The sequence below is a fragment of the Macrotis lagotis genome, chromosome 1, assembly GCF_037893015.1.
Source record: "Macrotis lagotis isolate mMagLag1 chromosome 1, bilby.v1.9.chrom.fasta, whole genome shotgun sequence".
Taxonomy (NCBI): Eukaryota; Metazoa; Chordata; class Mammalia; order Peramelemorphia; family Peramelidae; genus Macrotis; species Macrotis lagotis.
Genome location: NC_133658.1, coordinates 428553326 through 428570498, shown reverse-complemented (window position 1 = coordinate 428570498; position 17173 = coordinate 428553326). Strand labels below are relative to the sequence as shown.

At 39.2% G+C, this 17173-nt stretch overlaps 1 protein-coding gene across 2 annotated transcripts in view; it reads right to left on the bottom strand.

The window, feature by feature from the left end:
* The window catches only part of DYNC1H1 (dynein cytoplasmic 1 heavy chain 1), an 89471-nt gene extending 77100 nt beyond the window's left edge, over positions 1-12371 (bottom strand). For both annotated transcript variants that reach the window (XM_074213112.1, XM_074213113.1), the window contains exons 1-2: positions 12101-12371; positions 1729-1816 (exon numbers count right to left, since the gene is read on the bottom strand). In XM_074213112.1, the coding sequence (XP_074069213.1) occupies positions 1729-1816; positions 12101-12356 (344 nt within the window). In that variant the 5' untranslated portion in view covers positions 12357-12371. The remainder of the gene's footprint in view (positions 1-1728; positions 1817-12100) is intronic.
* Between the last annotated feature and the right edge of the window lie 4802 nt (positions 12372-17173).

The following is a 17173-nucleotide window of genomic DNA, read 5'->3' as shown; positions in this document are numbered from 1 at the left end:
CTTCATCTCACATCAATAAGATACCCTCTCTACCCCACCCTCCTCTTTCACACCATCATTGCCAAGGAAAACCCCACTGCCTGCACAAGCAAAGTCATTCTATCTCATCTTCTTCTATAGAGACTGACTGCTCTATCTTCTCCAGTCTTACTCTTGATTCCCCATCCTCAAAAACCCCTTATTTGATGTAGTCATCTCCAAAGGCTATCATCCCCTATCTCTTCTCCCATTTGTGGCTTAAACTCCTTAAGAAAGACTTGTATAATCAATGCCTCATTTCCATTTCTCTCACTCTCTAATTCTATATAAAGTGACTTCCTATCTCATCATTCATCTATAACTGCTCTCTTCAAAGTCACCAATAATCTCTTCATTGCCAAATCTTGTGGCCTTTTTTCAATCCTTAAACTTCTTGACCTCTCTACAGTCTTTGACATTGTCCTCTCCTCCTTGTTATTTCCTCTCTAGGTTTCTATGTTATTGCTGGTTCCCATCCTACCTTTCTTGCTGTTCCTTCTCAAGACTCCTTCCCTGGACCTTCAACCAGGTCACACCTGCTGAGCCTTTCCAAAGGCTCTGTTCTCAGTATTCTTCTGCCATTATACCACTTCACCCAGTGATTGCCTTAGATCCCATAGATTCAGTTCAAACCTCTTTTCTGTCTTGCAGTCTCACCTTCCTTCTGCCTTCCAGACATTATGAACTGAAGGTCCAGTAAACATCTAAAACTGAACACCCTTCAAAAAAAGCTCCCCTCTTCCAGGCAGCTAGGTGGTGTAGTGGATAAAGCACCTGCCCTGGAGTCAGGAGTATCTGGGTTCAAATCCAGTTTCAGACACTTAATAATTACCTGGCTGTGTGGCCTTGGGCAAGCCACTTAACCCCATTTGCTTTGCAAAAACCTAAAAAAAAAAAACAAAACCAAAAACCAAAAAACCCTCCCCTCCGTCTATGCTCCTGGTCAACCAGATTTGTCACCCAAATATTATCAGTCCCTCCAATATCTAATCTGTCCCTGAGTCGCTTCCGTTTTACCTTTGCTACATTTCCTCTTGATAACACTGGTGCAGGCCCTCATCACCTCCAACAGTCTGCTGGTGGATCTTGTCTCAAATCTTTATCATTCTAGTACATTCTCCACTTAGCTACTGAATTTTCCCCAAAGCACAGATCACCTCCCCATTCAACAAACTTTGGTGGCTCCTCATCACCTCTTAGTTCTAATGCTTTCATTACAATCTCTTACATTTCCAAGCTTTTCACAATTCATTCTCCCTCCACACCCCACAACGCTCTGAGATTCAGTAACAAGTGCTCCCAGTTCTTCATGGAATACTCTCCATCATCATCATCATCATCATCATCATCATCATCATCATCATCTCCAGAAGCCCTTCAAATCCCAGCTGAAATTACACCTTCTATAAGAAGCTTTTTCTGACTCCCTTCACCATTCCTCCCTGCCCTCTGTGAGGACTTCCAGTTCACCCTCTGGTCTGACTGTACATTGTCTTTACATTAGTTTTCTCCTTCCTTGCCTTTCTTTGTACCCTTAGCGCTAATCAAAGTGCATAAAGTGATTGTTTAATAAATGTTTATTGACTAAAATTTCTTAAAAACAGACCATCTCAGTTTTTTATTTGCATTTCCAGGGCTTAGAACTTTGCTTTAAACACAGGAAAGACTTGATAAATGCCTTTTAATTCCACTTTAATTTTTACTACTCACCTGTTAGATTTAAGTCCATAATGAATGTCAATGTTGATATTATAGGAAATAAATTCTTTTTCCTCTTCACCTTCATCCCCAACATCCTCTACAAAAGCAAAACCAAAAAAAAAAAAGGATTTTTTAAAAAAAGCTAGCATTTATAGACAAAATTAATTTTGGGCTTACAGTGAAGTTTCCAGGAATATTTGGGAAAAAAAATTCATTAACCAGAAATGACCTAAGGAATGCGTACCCTAAGAAACCTTAAATTCAGTTGTTGCTATTCAGTCATTTTAGTCATGTCTGATTCTTCATGATGCCATTGGGGTTTTCATGGCAATGGCACTGATGTGATTTGCCACTTCCTTCTAAAGCTTATTTTACAGATGGGAAACTGAGGCAAACAGGGTCAAGTAACTTGCCCAGGGTCACACAGCTAATAAGTGTTAAATTCCATATGGAGGCTAAATATTAAATATGATAGTCAGCTAAAACTACAAATAAATTTTTTGTGACAAATATAGGCAAAAATCATCTAAAGTGATTTCTCTCTAATAGGAGACTTTACACAAATGATTTAGTTTCACCATCAATTACAGGGTACTATTACCTATATCAACATAGTCTATCTGGCTTGTCAGCCACCTTAAAAATCTAGCTCTACCTTCTCATTTAACATATGAGGAAACCAAAGTGACACGCAAAATTCAGATCTGAAAGTTACCTTCTTCATTAATCTTGATATAAAACAATTACAAGGTGCATATTAGAACTTTAAATCTTTTAAATACGTGTTTACATAAAAATACTTCCACTGAAGGACCTTTAGACCTACTATGGGTCAGGCACTGTGCTCAGGGCTTTACAAGTATGATCTTATTTTATCTACTCTGATTTGATTTGAGGGCAGTTAGGTATACCACAATGCAGAGTACTGACTCTGGAGAAAGGAAAATTCATCTTTTTGAGTTCAAATCTGGCTTCAGACAGATTTATATGACCCTGGACAAACCACTTTACCTGTTTGCCTCAGTTTCCCCACCTATAAAGAAATAACCACTCCAGTATCTTTGCCAAGAAAACCACAAATGAGATCATGAAGAGTTGGTCAGGACTTAACAACAGTAAAATATCTGATCTAAAGATAAGAAGCACATCATCTGTTTTGTGCAACCTATTTTGTGATCAGTCATTAGGGATGCAAGGCTACCTTTGGGGTAGGAGAGGGTATAGTGATCACACTAAAGAGTAAATAATTTTAATGAACTTAATCCAAGAGGCAGATAAAACTAATACAGTTCTTGTCTTCTCAAGGAGAGGGAAAGAGGGGCCAGGAGAGAATTTGAAAATCAAAAAACTTTTTAAATGAATGTCACAAAATAAATAAATGGGGGAAGACTTTCATGGAACCCCTAGTTATATGACACATTCCATAGTTCAGTATGAGAAGTGCTGATGTAAAGAGATCGTTAATGCAGACACCAAGATATTTCATTACAGAGAAGCAGTGTGTTCTAAGGGACAAAGAGCTGACTTTGGAGTCAGTAAGATCTGACATACAATGACTGGGTAAGCCTGTGTGAGTCCATCACTTCATCTCAGTGTACCAGTCAACTCTGGACTTGCTAGAGGACATTCCTTACCAAGAGTTCTCTATTTTATGAAAGTAGAGGTTCAATAAAAAATATAGTTACAGAAACAGGACCCTACAGTGCTCTTGGAAATATCATAAATCAAAGAATATAACCTCAACATAAATGAAGCAAAACACTGATGCAACATGGCTATGAAGATAAGTTCTCAAAATATATGAAATAAGAAAGGAAATTCATTTTCTGTGACTCTACTAGAACACACACAGAAAAAATAGCCTAAATGACATAAAATGATTGAACATATATCATATATCACCTTTTTTAAGTATCAAAAGCATTTTTCTCAGAAATAAATATAAAATGCTATCTCTAAACATGACTAGTCAATTTATTCAAGAACATGAAGATTTATTTTAAAAAAATTAAATGTCACTGATTTTTAAAAAGTTTCTTGAATTAAATAGATAGTATAACACAAGTATTTTTTTAGGATTAGAGCAAGCCCATACTATTACTAAGAGCAATGTGTTTCTTAACACATTGTAAACATTTATCAGAAAACTCACATTTCTATTTTTAAATACAATAGTATTCTGTTATATATTTTAAAAGATTCACTAACCAAGACAACCAGTCTCCACATCTATTACATTTTTAAAAATTGGCTACAAAATAAAATTGTTATTATTCAAGCACTATTATCTTTGCATTTATCTCAAAACAAAAAAAAAAACAAAAACCCTTTTGACTAGCTACATAAACAAACATCTAGAGAAGACATGCAGTCCAAACTTAGCCTCTAGCTAAGACTTTCTGTTTCTGTGATTTCTAATTTTTTTGGCTACATTAATTTAAAGGATAGGAAAAGGAATCTGAGGTCCATTGAAGCAGTGAGTCACTGGAGTTATCAGGAATACTTACACTTCTGCATTAAGACTACTGCAATGCAGCATAAAAATACGCCCAATGACATAATCTCTAAAGACAACACATGCTGATTTCCTTATTCATTTAGATAATATTTCTTGACTCTATTCACTTATGAAAGCCTTTACTGGTTTGTGATTTTAAAAATAACAAGTTACTATACATATATCTTATAGAAGTAATTATTTAATGTATGTTAATTATGAAATTAGGGATTTTAAGCATTTCTAACAATGGTGAATTTCACTTAACATTTTCTCAATTTTTGAGCCCCAACTGCATTTTTTTATCCACTTTGAAGATGAGCATATTTACAAATTAAATAACCCTGAATGAAAACTAGGAGAGATAGCTATAGATTGCTCATTGAGGGGGTTAGACCAATAGCATTTGTGCCCATTTACTCCAAATGTGATCCTGAGCAAATCTCTTAACCTTTATGAATCTCATTTTTCTCACATGATAGTAGACTTACGTTATTTACCTCACGAGGCAGTAGTGAAGGTCACATGACATAATGCATATAAAGCACTTTATAACTCTAACACTTATGTGAGCTATTATTTTTACTTTCCCAGAAATCAGTTTCAAAGGATGGGAGTGAGTAAATAGGCAATGGATATTGTCTCAATCCTAGGACAATTTCTAAAAGTATTCTTTTAAAAGGTTACCTAAATAACCAGTTTTCTCCATATACATAAATACAATATACAAATTTTAATCAAAGTCATTAAACATTACGAATCTGATGCTTGAATTCCTTGGACCAGTGATACCATTTAGAAACTACTTGGTATTCAAGTAGTAACAACTACTTCTTCAGTTACTGGCAAAGTCAGGCATAGGATGATATTACTTTATGCACTAGAATTATGGACTTGGAATCAGACAGGCCTAAATTCAAAACCTGTCATAGATACTAACCAGCTGTTGGGACCCTGAGAAAGTCACTTGAGTTTTCTCAGTTTCCTTATCTGTAGTGTCTACTTCACAGGTTTGTTAAGAGAATCAAATAAGATAATAGTGTCCCAAAAGTCTGAGTGCATTTTTTTAAGGTTTTTTGCAAGGCAAATTGGGTTAAGTGGCTTGCATGAGTACAATTTTTAGAAACATTTTTAATAGTTTTAATTTCAAAAAAGTACACTAAGACTTTTGGGACAGACACCCTGTATATGAAAAACACCTGGTAAACCTTTAAAAAGCACTATATGATAGCTTTTATTATTAAGTGCTTAATGGGTCCTTAGAAATCAAATCTAACCTCCTAATTTTACAGATAAGGAAACTGAAGTCCAAAGAGGTAAGCTAAATCACTTGTCTGGGATCACATAGCTAATAAGTATCTCAGGTGGTCTTCAGACTTCTGATTCCCTTTTGATTTCTTTCTAATTCCCAAATCCAAGGCTCTGTTGTAGACCTGCTTCAAAGGCAGTAACCCCAAGTTGGTTTCGTGTATTACAACGACTCATGATGCAAATTTACTTTTATCAAAATTTGAGATTTAGTTTCCAGGGAATAGTGCAAAACGTGAGTTAATACATAAGGCTATATTATATTAGACTATTTTAAAGTACTTAAAATGTTTTATGATTTCTAACATTATCTGGTGAAAAGGGTGGATTCCTGCCTCTACTGTATTATGTAGTAAGTTAACATAAGGAAAAAAGAAGGTGGGTAACCTAAAGAATTATATTACTTACTAGTAAGGATAGATATCATAAAATAGGGATAACCAACAGTCCATTACAAATCGGAACTAGTCATCTAATTTTTACTTATTGGCCTTGCCTACCAAGCCACCCTTATTATATTACAGGACCTAGAGTCAGGAGACATCTTATGTCATCTAATTCAACCCCTCAATTTTGGGGATGGGGGAAACTGAGGCCTGGAAAGGTTAAGTGACTTGTCTAAGGTCCCACAGGTAATAAGTAGCAGAAACAGCACTCCTTTCATTCCCACTGGCCCAGCAACAGACAGTGAATTTGATTTCAAGTCTTCAGGTCTCAAATCCAGAGCTATTTCCACTATCCCAAGCAGCTTCCCCACTTCCTCATGTACTCAATTTCCCATTTTCTCCCACATCCCCAACTTTTTCCTACCCACAAAAGCAGGTATTCTTCCTATTTATATTCACAAAACTTTACTAATTCAAAACATTCATTTTCCTCTATATCACAAACTATCTTAAATTTATTTGAGATCTTTTGAAGCTTTCCTTATTTAGTTCTCCTTCCTATTCCTTTGACTTTTCCTTTCAAATTAAAATCTGGGTCGCCAAGAATGTGCAGTGCCATGGTCAGCAATAGATATGAGATCCTAAATACACAGATGGTAGATGAAAAGTTGTTGAAAATGCTTCAGAACAGACCTAATTTCTTCAGCTCTAAGTCCACAACTTTCAACATGCTAGAGTCCTATGGCTAAGACAGACATGAAATCCAAAACATGTTGCTGTCCTGACACCTTTTTTTTTTTTTAGGTTTTTGCAAGGCAAATGGGGTTAAGTGGCTTGCCCAAGGCCACACAGCTAGGTAATTATTAAGTGTCTGAGACTGGATTTGAACCCAGGTACTCCTGACTCCAAGGCCGGTGCTTTATCCACTACACCACCTAGCCGCCCCTGTCCTGACACCTTAATAGTGTAATAGTGAAGTGTGACATGCTGATGACTTCAAAGTAATGAGGAAACTGAGAGTGAGGGAAAGTGCAATGACTTTTGGGCATGTGAGTCAGGCTTAAGACCTAGGTCAGCCTATGATTTGTTCTAACCTCCATGTTAAGCTGCCTGTAAGGAGGTTAGATTGATTGAATTTTCTAAGGTCAGATATTTATCTAGTGGTAAAACCCAGGAGTAAGAATCCTGATAATCTCATTTACAGCCCAGGGTCCTGTTAACACAATATGGATACTGTGACTCCATTGAAGGTATTGCTCTTCTAAAATGAAATCTGCCCCAAGATATTCTTGTTTACTCAATCCTTCTTGGATTCTCTCCTGTTTTACTACCTGTTTTGCCTACCATCAACACTCTCAGATCCACCCTCCTCCCACCAGACCTGCCATGTCCAAAGAATATTAGTAAATAAAAATTTAAAAAAATAAAAGAGATTAACTCTTCTTTTTCAACAAGATAACTAGACAGCAAATGCTATATATCTAGTCTACTTAGATATCAGACAAAGCATTTGGTAAAGCTTCTCATACAATCTTTATGAAAAAAATGTGACACATAATAGATATAGGTAAATTTAGAATGACCAAAAGCAAGAGTATATCAATAGGTCAATAGCAATTTGGACTCAAGGACTCCAGGAAACTATTCTTATATTGTTCAAAATTTTTATTTTTCTGAATGAAGTCATAAGAGGTATAGCTATTACATGTGCAAATGGCACAAGCTAGGAAAAGATACATAAGGGGCAGCTAGGTGGCATAGTAGATAGGGAACTGGCCCTGGAGAACTGAGTCAAATCTGGTATCAAACATTTAATACCTAGTTAGTGTGTAACCTTGGGCAAGTCACTTAACCCCTTTGCTTTGCAAAAAACAAAAAACAAAAGATAACAAGAAAGACTAGAATGATTGGGCTGAATACAAGGAAATTTTAAGAGAAATAAACAAAGTTCTATATATAGGCGAAAAAAAAATCCTTTCAACGACAGAGGATGGAGGAGTCATAGCTAGACTTCTTTGAAAATTTCTGAAGGGCAGCTAGGTGGCACAGTAGATAGAGCACCAGCCCTGGAGTCAGAAGAACCTGAGTTCAATTCTGGCTCAGACACTTAATAACTACCTAGCTGTGTAATCTTGGGCAAGTTACTTAAGTCCATTGTCTTAAATAAATAAAACTTAAAAAAAAAAAAGAAAATTATCTTTGAGTTTTGGTGGACTAAAACTAAGCTAATGTTGGATAGAGCACTGGCCCTGTTGTCAGGAGTACAGGAGTTCAAGTCCGGCCTCAGACACTTAATAATTACCTAGCTGTGTGGCCTTGGGCAAGCCACTTAAACCCATTGCCTTGCAAAAACTAAAACAAAAACAAACAAAAAAAACTAAGCTAATGTTTTGCCATGGTAGGCAAAAAAACTTTTTTTCCTCTTAAGCTATGTTAAGATCAGCAAAGGATTCACAGAAAGCTAATAGTTCCACTGTACTCTGCTATGGTCAGTCTGCATTACAAGCATTGTGCTGAATTCTGAGTATAATTTTATGAAATATAGACAAGTTAAAATTCATTTAGAAGTGGCAATAAGGATTGAAAAAGGATTAGAGTCAATACCTTATAAGGTTTGAGGATCAGTTGAAAAGGTGGGAACATTAAGCCTAGAGAAGACTTGGGGACATGATAACCATTTTCAAATATCTTAAAATTTTTTTAATGAGGAAGAATTTGACTTGTTCTGCTTGGTTCAAGTGACTAGAATAAGATTCAGTGGGAAGAATAGCTGATTTTGTATTGATAAGAGTAAAACTTCTTAACTACTGGAACTCACCAAAAGGAGAACAGGCCATATAACTAAAAGGCTAGAGGTCTATTTGGCCAACCTTACTACCCCTCTCAGATATGGCTTGTATTGCTATGGTTCTGTAAGAAATCATGAGTAGGGGGTGGCTAGGTGGTGCAGTGGATAGAGCACTGGCCTTGGAGTCAGGAGTACCTGAGTTCAAATCCGGCCTCAGACAATAATTACCTAGCTGTGTGGCCTTGGGCAAGCCACTTAACCCCATTGCCTTGCAAAAACTAAAAAAAAAAAAAAAAAAAAAAAAATCATGAGTAGGCAGACTTCAGAAAATACCAGAAAGATGTGCATGATCTACTGCTAAATGAAGAGAGCAGAACCAGGAGAATACTGTACTGTGTGTAACTAGTTCCCTCAGCAGATCAGTGATTAAAGACAATTCTAAAAAAAAAATCTGTGATGGAAAATGCCATCCACATCAGAAAAAAAAATTTTGGCATCTGAATGTAGACCAAAGCATACTCTATTTTCACTTGTTAACACTTGTTTTATGTTTTTTCTTTTTCTCATGGTTTTCTCCCCTTTAGTTCTGATTCTTCTTTCACTAATATGGGAATATGTTAAACATGATTATACATATCAACTTATAACAGATTACTCACTAACATTGGGAGGAGGGAGGAAAAGGAGGGAGGCAAAAGAATATAGAACTTGGGGCAGCTAGGTGGCGTAGTGGATAAAACACCGGCCTTGGAGTCAGGAGTACCTGGGTTCAAATCCGGTCTCACACACTTAATAATTACCTAGCTGTGTGGACTTGGGCAAGCCACTTAACCCCATTTGCCTTGCCAAAAACCTAAAAAAAAATATTTAAAATAAAATCCCCCTCCCCCCAAAAAAGATATGGCTTGCAGTAGATGGCCTCTTGAGTTTCCTACCAGCTCTTAAGGGTCTGGGAAATCTCAGATTCAAAGTATCAAAGCAGTGTTTCATCATAAGAAACAGTTTAAATCTTTTAACTTCTGAAAAGATATAAAAATTGCATTGATCCTTTGTCACAATGACACATTTCAAAGAAATAAAAGTAGTTTTAAACATATCCATGTTTCACATATTCAATGTTGGCAGTCTTTAGTTGCTTTGAACAAATAGGATTTATGTTCATACTAACTGAAATCTAGATTATCAAATTTTTATTGCAAAGAGTTGTCTTTACAATTGTGAAAACTTCAAACCCAATTAAAAACTTTAAAACAAATATCCTTAAAAGAACAGCAATGAATTCCTTAGATAATACTAAAATATTACATTATCTAACACTCTTAAGTATTGAAATAAGCTTAAAATTATTATTTCATTACAGTAAGGAGGCACTCCCTCCCTTTATACATGAGCATTTTCAAGAAATGCCAGTCATTCCTAAGCCTCTTCTCTCCAAAAAAAAAAAAAAAAAAAAAAAGTCACTTAACGCCTAGAATCTATTAGGCCTCTCCTACTCATTTACTAGTCTTTGGACAATCACTGCCAACCTTTAAGATCTATGGCAAACTCCTAGTAGGGAGACTGCCTTTAAACAGAGAATCAACAACTATTCTGCAACTTATAAAAAACACAGGAGCTTTTCATGTTATGATAGGATCTAATATATGTTTCAGACTCCTAGAGCCACTATTATCCTCCTTTTAAAGATGAAGTCCAGTCTGAAAGGTTAAGAAACATGACCGTGGTCAAAGAGCTATTAAGTATCAGAGGTGCAAATTGAAGCAACATCTTCCTCTGTAACCTCTTTGGTTATACCATGATGACGTGCTGAATAGTCCAATGGAAGAGTTAATGGATTTTGGTTTCTAAATGTCAACTTAAATTCAATCTTTGTTTAGATCTCAATAAAATTATGTCCACAGTAGGAGTATGACAGCAAAAATTTAGTTATTTTTAAAGATTAAAAAAAAGTGAGATTTCATTTTCAAATATGAGATATATTGAAACGGTTTTTAAAACTGCAAGTCATTATGGAGTTGATACAAAAGTTAGGATGCTGATTTTTCCTGAAAGGGGGAAAAAAATTAAGTGAATAAGGAGACCACTTTAAATTTATACCAGAAGGGATACTGCAGAAAATATGTTTAGGAAAAAAAATGATCTCTGATCAGTATTTCTAAACCATAAAAAAGGGCCATATTTCAAATAAAGAGGAGCTGTACCCATAATGTTTACAGCAGTCAGAATTTAGAAAACGAGGTTGATCTAAAGCAATCTATCAACAGATCACCAGATAAAATTCTTTTGATATAAGGTATGGTTTAGAAGTAGATAAAATAATTTCTTTGGGTCTGCAACTGTGATTTCAAAATAATAATTCACTATTATCACACAAGAAAACTATGCATAAGAGAATATGATAAAGCAAACCCAAAAAACTAGCCCTATAGATTTCTACACTTATTTTAAAGGGATTACTAACATACTAAATATCTAATGTGTTGTATTTTGTTCAAAAATACCTTGCAGCTGGGCGGCTAGGTGGCATAGTGGATAAAGCACCAGCCCTGGAGTCAGGAGTGCCTGGGTTCAAATCTGGTCTCAAGACACTTAATTACCTAGCTGTGTGGCCTTGGGCAAGCCACTTAACCCCACTTGCCTTGCAAACCCCCCCCCCCAAAAAAATACCTTGCAGCTGTAAGAATGATAACAATTAGAAACAAGAACTGATTATGTTAAAGCATCAAGATGAAAGTTTTGAAATCACACAATCTTTAAACTGAAAAAGACCCGGCCTTGCTTTTTTTTGGAGATAAAAGTCTCAACATTTACAGGTGGAGAAGAGGCCGGCTGGCTCAGTCCTTGCCAAGGTCTGCCATGTACTTTTGAAATATTCATTCAATCCTAGTTTAATCCTAACGGCAGTGAGCGGGAGGAAATGGAGGGTCAGGGGCTTATGCGACTTATCAGGGTCACGTAACTGGTCAGCAAAGCCGTGTCCCGGAGCCCGGGTCTGCGCCGCACGCAGTTTGAGCGCTGTCTCGGCTCGCCACGCAGCTGGGCAGCCCCTGTTGGCGCTAATGCAGGTGAGCGGGCCGTGCCGCCTGCGGGTGGGCGCGGCGGCCCCGGGCCTGCGTCTGCCCGTCGGCAGGGAACGTGAAGGGGCCCGAGTGAGCCGCGCCGGAGCCGGGCTCCTGCGCCTGCCGGACCCCAGCCCGGGTGCGCCCTCAGGCCGCGCCCGCAAAGCTGGCCCAGGCCCGACTCCTCCAACGAGAGGCTCCACCCAACACGGCCATCTTGAGAGGCCGCAGGAAAGACAATGCCCCCCGTCTCCGCCCTCCACCAAGGGCTGCTTCTGGGCCCCGCCCCGCCCGCCGGGGTCCCCGGCCGGGGAGGCGCGCCCTCCCCCGGGCCGGGCCGCACCTTTGAGCGTGGACCTCTCCACCAGCACCGTGTGCACCTGCGGGTCCGACAGGAACTTGCGCATCTGCTCCAGGGCGCTCTTCTCCTCCAGGGCCGCTTCCAAGGCGGCCGGGGCCTCGCCGCCATCTTCCAGGAGCAGCGGCACCAGCTTGCGCAGGTGCTTCTGCAGCACGGCCACGTCCGCCACGTTCTGCACCGCCGACACCTCCAGGCCGGCCGAGCCGTCCTCGCCGCCGCCGCCCCCGGGTTCCGACATGGGGCCGCTGGCGCCGCGGCTGCCGCGGAGAGAGGAGGCGGGCGTGCGCGGCGCGGAGAGCGCGGAGGGCGCGGAGAGCGCGGGGCGGCCGAGCCGGGGAAGCCGGGGAGACGCGGCGGCGGAGCGCGGCGCGGCGGGAGGGCAGGACGGCTCCGGCCCAGCGCCTCGCAGCCGGCGTGCAACCCCACCGGCCGAGAGGGAGACGGGCAGCGCGGGGCTCCGCCCTAAGTAGCGCCCATCACGAGACGCGCGCCGCGGCCGCGCCGCGCTGCCTGCTGGGACTTGTAGTCCGGGACGGGGCGGGACTAAGAGAGGGCGATGCTGGCGATGCTGAAACTTTAAAGCCCTTTCAAGTTTACAGCTTCCCACGTACTCAGGGTCCCGAACATGTGCCAAATAGGTGCGTTTGTCTTGACATGCATGATTCGATCCTTACGTGATATTATGATCCCCATTTTACTGGTATGGACCGAGGCCCAAAGAGACTAAGTCTTGTCCAAAGTCACGTTGGTAGGAAAAGGCAGTGGCATGATTTGAACCCAAATCATCTGACCCTCCAAAGGGTCTCAATTGTTCCATTTTAGATAGACTGACATGGATGCTTCTAAGGCAGTGAGAGTTTAGGAGGGGGATGGTGATTGGAGGACAGAAGCTTTTCCTTTTTTGTATTCCCAGCACTCATGATGGCTTGCACATAATAGGCCCCCAATAAATGCTTGCAAAATTAATTTGAATTGATAACTCAATATGGTAATCATGCGCACAGATTTGAAAATGAAATTTAGGGAAGAGATGGTTCCCTGCCTACCTCAGGCATTCAACTAGTTGTATAATCTCTCTAACTGCATCTATATATCACATAGGGCCGATGCGCTATCGTCTGTGCCGCCTACTTGCCGCTTCTTTGACAAGTCTTGCCCAAATTGAACTGCTGAAAACTAACTCCAGTCTCTCCTCTGAAGTTCTATCAGCCCCTCATTTCTTCCGACTGAATCTCCTCTTCCGTCTCAGTTACGTTGCCAAATCACTCTTTCCCATTCCCAATCTCATCTTGGTCTCTTGTGGCCCCAAGCACAGAAGAGAGTGCAAAGGCAAGTGAAGAAATAGAAAAAAGTCTTTCTCTCTCACCTCCGGTTCATTGTGTGTGTTGACTGCGGAAAGCTTTCAGTCAGAGCAGACACTGTGTGAAGTTTTGAAGAGTTCATTGGAGAAATTGCAGAAGTTGAATCGGTAGGATTCGGCAATTGATTAAATATGGAAAAGGCTATGAAAAAGAAAGACTTGGAGATGAATCTGAAGTATTGAATCTGAGTGGGTGGAGGAACAGTTGTGTCTTCAACAGAAATAGATAAGTTGGGAGAAAAGGAGGTAGGCATCGAGGAAGAGAATGAGGAAGATAATGAATTCTCTTTTAGATATAGTGAGGTGCCACTGGGACATCCAGAAAGGGATGCCCAGTAGGTAAAGTCTTGACTGTGCAGATTCAGAGTTCAGGAAAGACATGATGGCTAAATATATAGAGCTGAAAGTTATCTACATTGAGATAATAATTGAATTCATGAGAATAGATGAAATTACTAAAAAATATATATATATATTTAAAAAAAAGACTCAAGATGGAAGGTTTAGGGATCTTTCAGGAGATACATGATGATCCAGCAAAGGCCACTAAAAGAGGAGGGTCAGAGAAGTAGTTGGAGAATTAGAAAAGGGGGGGGGTCATGGAAACCAAAAGAGGAGAGAGTACTAAGGAAGGGTTGGGGAGCTAAGGAGATGGGAACGAGGAGGAAGGTATAGGGTGGGGAAGTCATCAATAATCTCAAAAGCTGAAACAATGTTAAGGAGAATCAGATTTGGGAACAAGCCATAGATTTGAAAAGTTAATGATCAGTAGTAACCTTTGAGATGAATGTTTCAGTAGAAACTATAGCATCAGAAGCCAGATTACAGGAAGTAGAGGAATGAGTTCAAGGAAGGAAACTGCAGCATTCATTTTAAGAATTTTATCAATGAAAGGAGGAAAGCTCCAAAAGATAGAAGGATTGATAGGTGAAGAATTTTTTTTTTTTTAAGAATAAAGACAACTAGGGGCAGCTAGGTGGCTTAGTGGATAAAGCACTGGCCTTGGAGTCAGGAGTACCTGGGTTCAAATCTGGTCTCAGACACTTAATAATTACCTAGCTGTGTGGCCTTGGGCAAACCACTTAACCCCCTTTGCCTTGCAAAAACCTAAAAAAAGAATAAGGACAACTGAACATGTTTGTGGGCAAAACAGAAGGAACTACCGAATAGGAAAAGATTTTTAAAACAAAAAAAGATTAAAAGTAAGACAGAAAGAAAGATTGATGTGGCAGCTTCCTAGAGGAAATAGATATTAGAATTTAGACATGGTGAGAGAGCAAAACAAAACCATCAAAACTGGGGCAACATGATTTTGCAATGAGTGATGATATGTTGTAGGCATGCTGTATGTAGGTACATTTAGGTAGGCTGCAGGGAAGAGCTTATGGTTGAGATCCTCAATTTCCTTAGTAAAGTAGGCAATAGAGACTTGAGAAAGACCTTGGCTTGGATCAGTCATTGCAGGGAGCTTCGTAGAGTTAATCAGAAGTGAAGGGAAAGATTAGGCTGTAGCAGTGAGGACCTGATTGAATGGTGAAGGGAGAAGTCTCTAATTTCAGACTTAGTAAAAATGTCGCATTGCTGCACTGTTGGTGACTAAGCATTTTCAGGCCAAAGTCCAGTAAGAGAATATATTGACACAAAGACAGCCGTAGGTCCTTTATGAATCAGCAAGAACCATTAACAGGCAGGCTCTCAAATGACTGAGGAAGTGCTTCAGCCCTGCAGTTTGGCAGGAATTCCATATGGAAAAAATATAGCTCCTATCAAGATGCTTTTGTAGAGATCCTGCACACTGACCTTGATAAGTCAGCAACAAGCAGAAATGCATGCCTAGCTTCAAAATATTTTATTTAAAAAAAACATAAATACATTGTTGATTTTCTATTGTAGAAATTGTAGTAAAGTAGAAAGATTTTTGGAATTGTCAGGATAGATGAATTTGAATGCAACTTGAACCCCATTCTGACTTCCCTGAGCCTCAGTCTCCTTATGAGTAAAATGGAAATAATAAAATCTATAGCATTTATCTCACAGGATTGCTTTGAGGATCAAATAAATGGTTACAAAGTGTTTTGCAACCTTATTATTATTGCTGTAACCCAAGACTAAGAGAACCCCCTCCCATACATATACGCCCACAAAAAGAGACTCCAATGTGGTTCACAGAGACCCAAATTCAATTCAGGGGTGATCTTGACCCTAAAGAGAGAATAATGGGGTGGCTAGGTGGTGCAGTGGACAGAGCACCCACCCTGTAGTCAGGAGTATCTGAGTTCAAATCTGGCCTCAGACACTTAATAATTACCTAGCTGTGTGGCCTTGGGCAAGCCACTTAACCCCATTGCCTTGCAAAAAAAAAAAAAACCTTAAAAAAAAAAGAGAATGACAAGCTTTCTCTTACACTCTGGATATATATTACCCAAATTCTTTGTCTTTAATTCAAAATTTAAGTATGCCTCATCATTCAACAAGAACTGCTAGACACTAGAAATACAAATATAATGAAACGATCCCTACTCACTAATAGACCAGTAGTCTGTAGCCTGACTAGTTTAAAAATGAAATAAAATGAAACATCATAACTGTCATTCAACAATTATTAAAAAGTCTTGCCATTTATTTCACCTTAGTAGGAGAATATTCAAAAAGGATAGGCATTAAGAACCCCTGGAGTTGATTTAACTGATCAGATGCTCTCATCTGGATGGTGTCCCCCTCCTCTGCCCCTCTGCTGCAGTTTCCAGGGCTCCTTTGACTGCTTTGTATTCAAGATATGATGAAGTAACAATACTCTTTTGGTCAACTAATCAAAGGAAATTATTCTTGTAAAGAATTTTGATAAGTGTTCAGTTGTTCAGTCCTGTTCCTTGTGGGGTTTTCTTGGTAAAGGTACTAAAGTGGTTTGCAATTTCCTTCTCCAGGAGATTAAGGTGAACAGAGGTTAAATGACTTATCCAGGGACACACAGCTAGTTTCTGAGGCTGAATTTGAACTCTGATATTCCTGATTCCAGGTCTAGTCCTCTATTCACTGAGCCACCTAGCTGCCTCTTGTATGTCTTCCCCCCACCCCCACCCCGAAGGAAGGTTCTCCTTTCTCATCTCTGCTTCCTGGCTTCCCTGGCTTCCTTCAAGTCCCAGTTAAAAACTCATCTTCTACAGGGCAGGAAAACCTGCCTTCTTAATTCTAGTGCTTTCCTTCTATAAATTATTTCCAATATATTGATATACTAAATGTTGGTGATACAAAAAGCAGCAAAAGACTGCCCCTGCCCTCAAGAAGTTCAAATTCTAACAGAAGAGACAAAAAAGCAAATAAATCTGTACAAATAAGATATATATATATATATATATATATATATATATATATATATATATATATATATATATGGATAGATATGTACATATCTATATATATAAATCTCTGTTTTCCTGTTAGGGGAGAAAGTGAGAGAAAATGTCCCTGAGCCAAGAGATGTTCCTTCCTGGAACAGCAAGAAGTCTAGTGTCACTGATGGAAGAGTCTGTGTTGAAGACTAAAGTGGGTATAAGGGCATTAAAAGATAGGCAGAGAAGTAGCTTATGAAGCTTTAACTCTTAGAGAATTTTGTTTTTAATCTTGGAGGGAATAGGAAAGCATTATAGTTTATTGACTTAGGGAGGTTAGAAAAATCACTTTGGTGGTTGAATGGA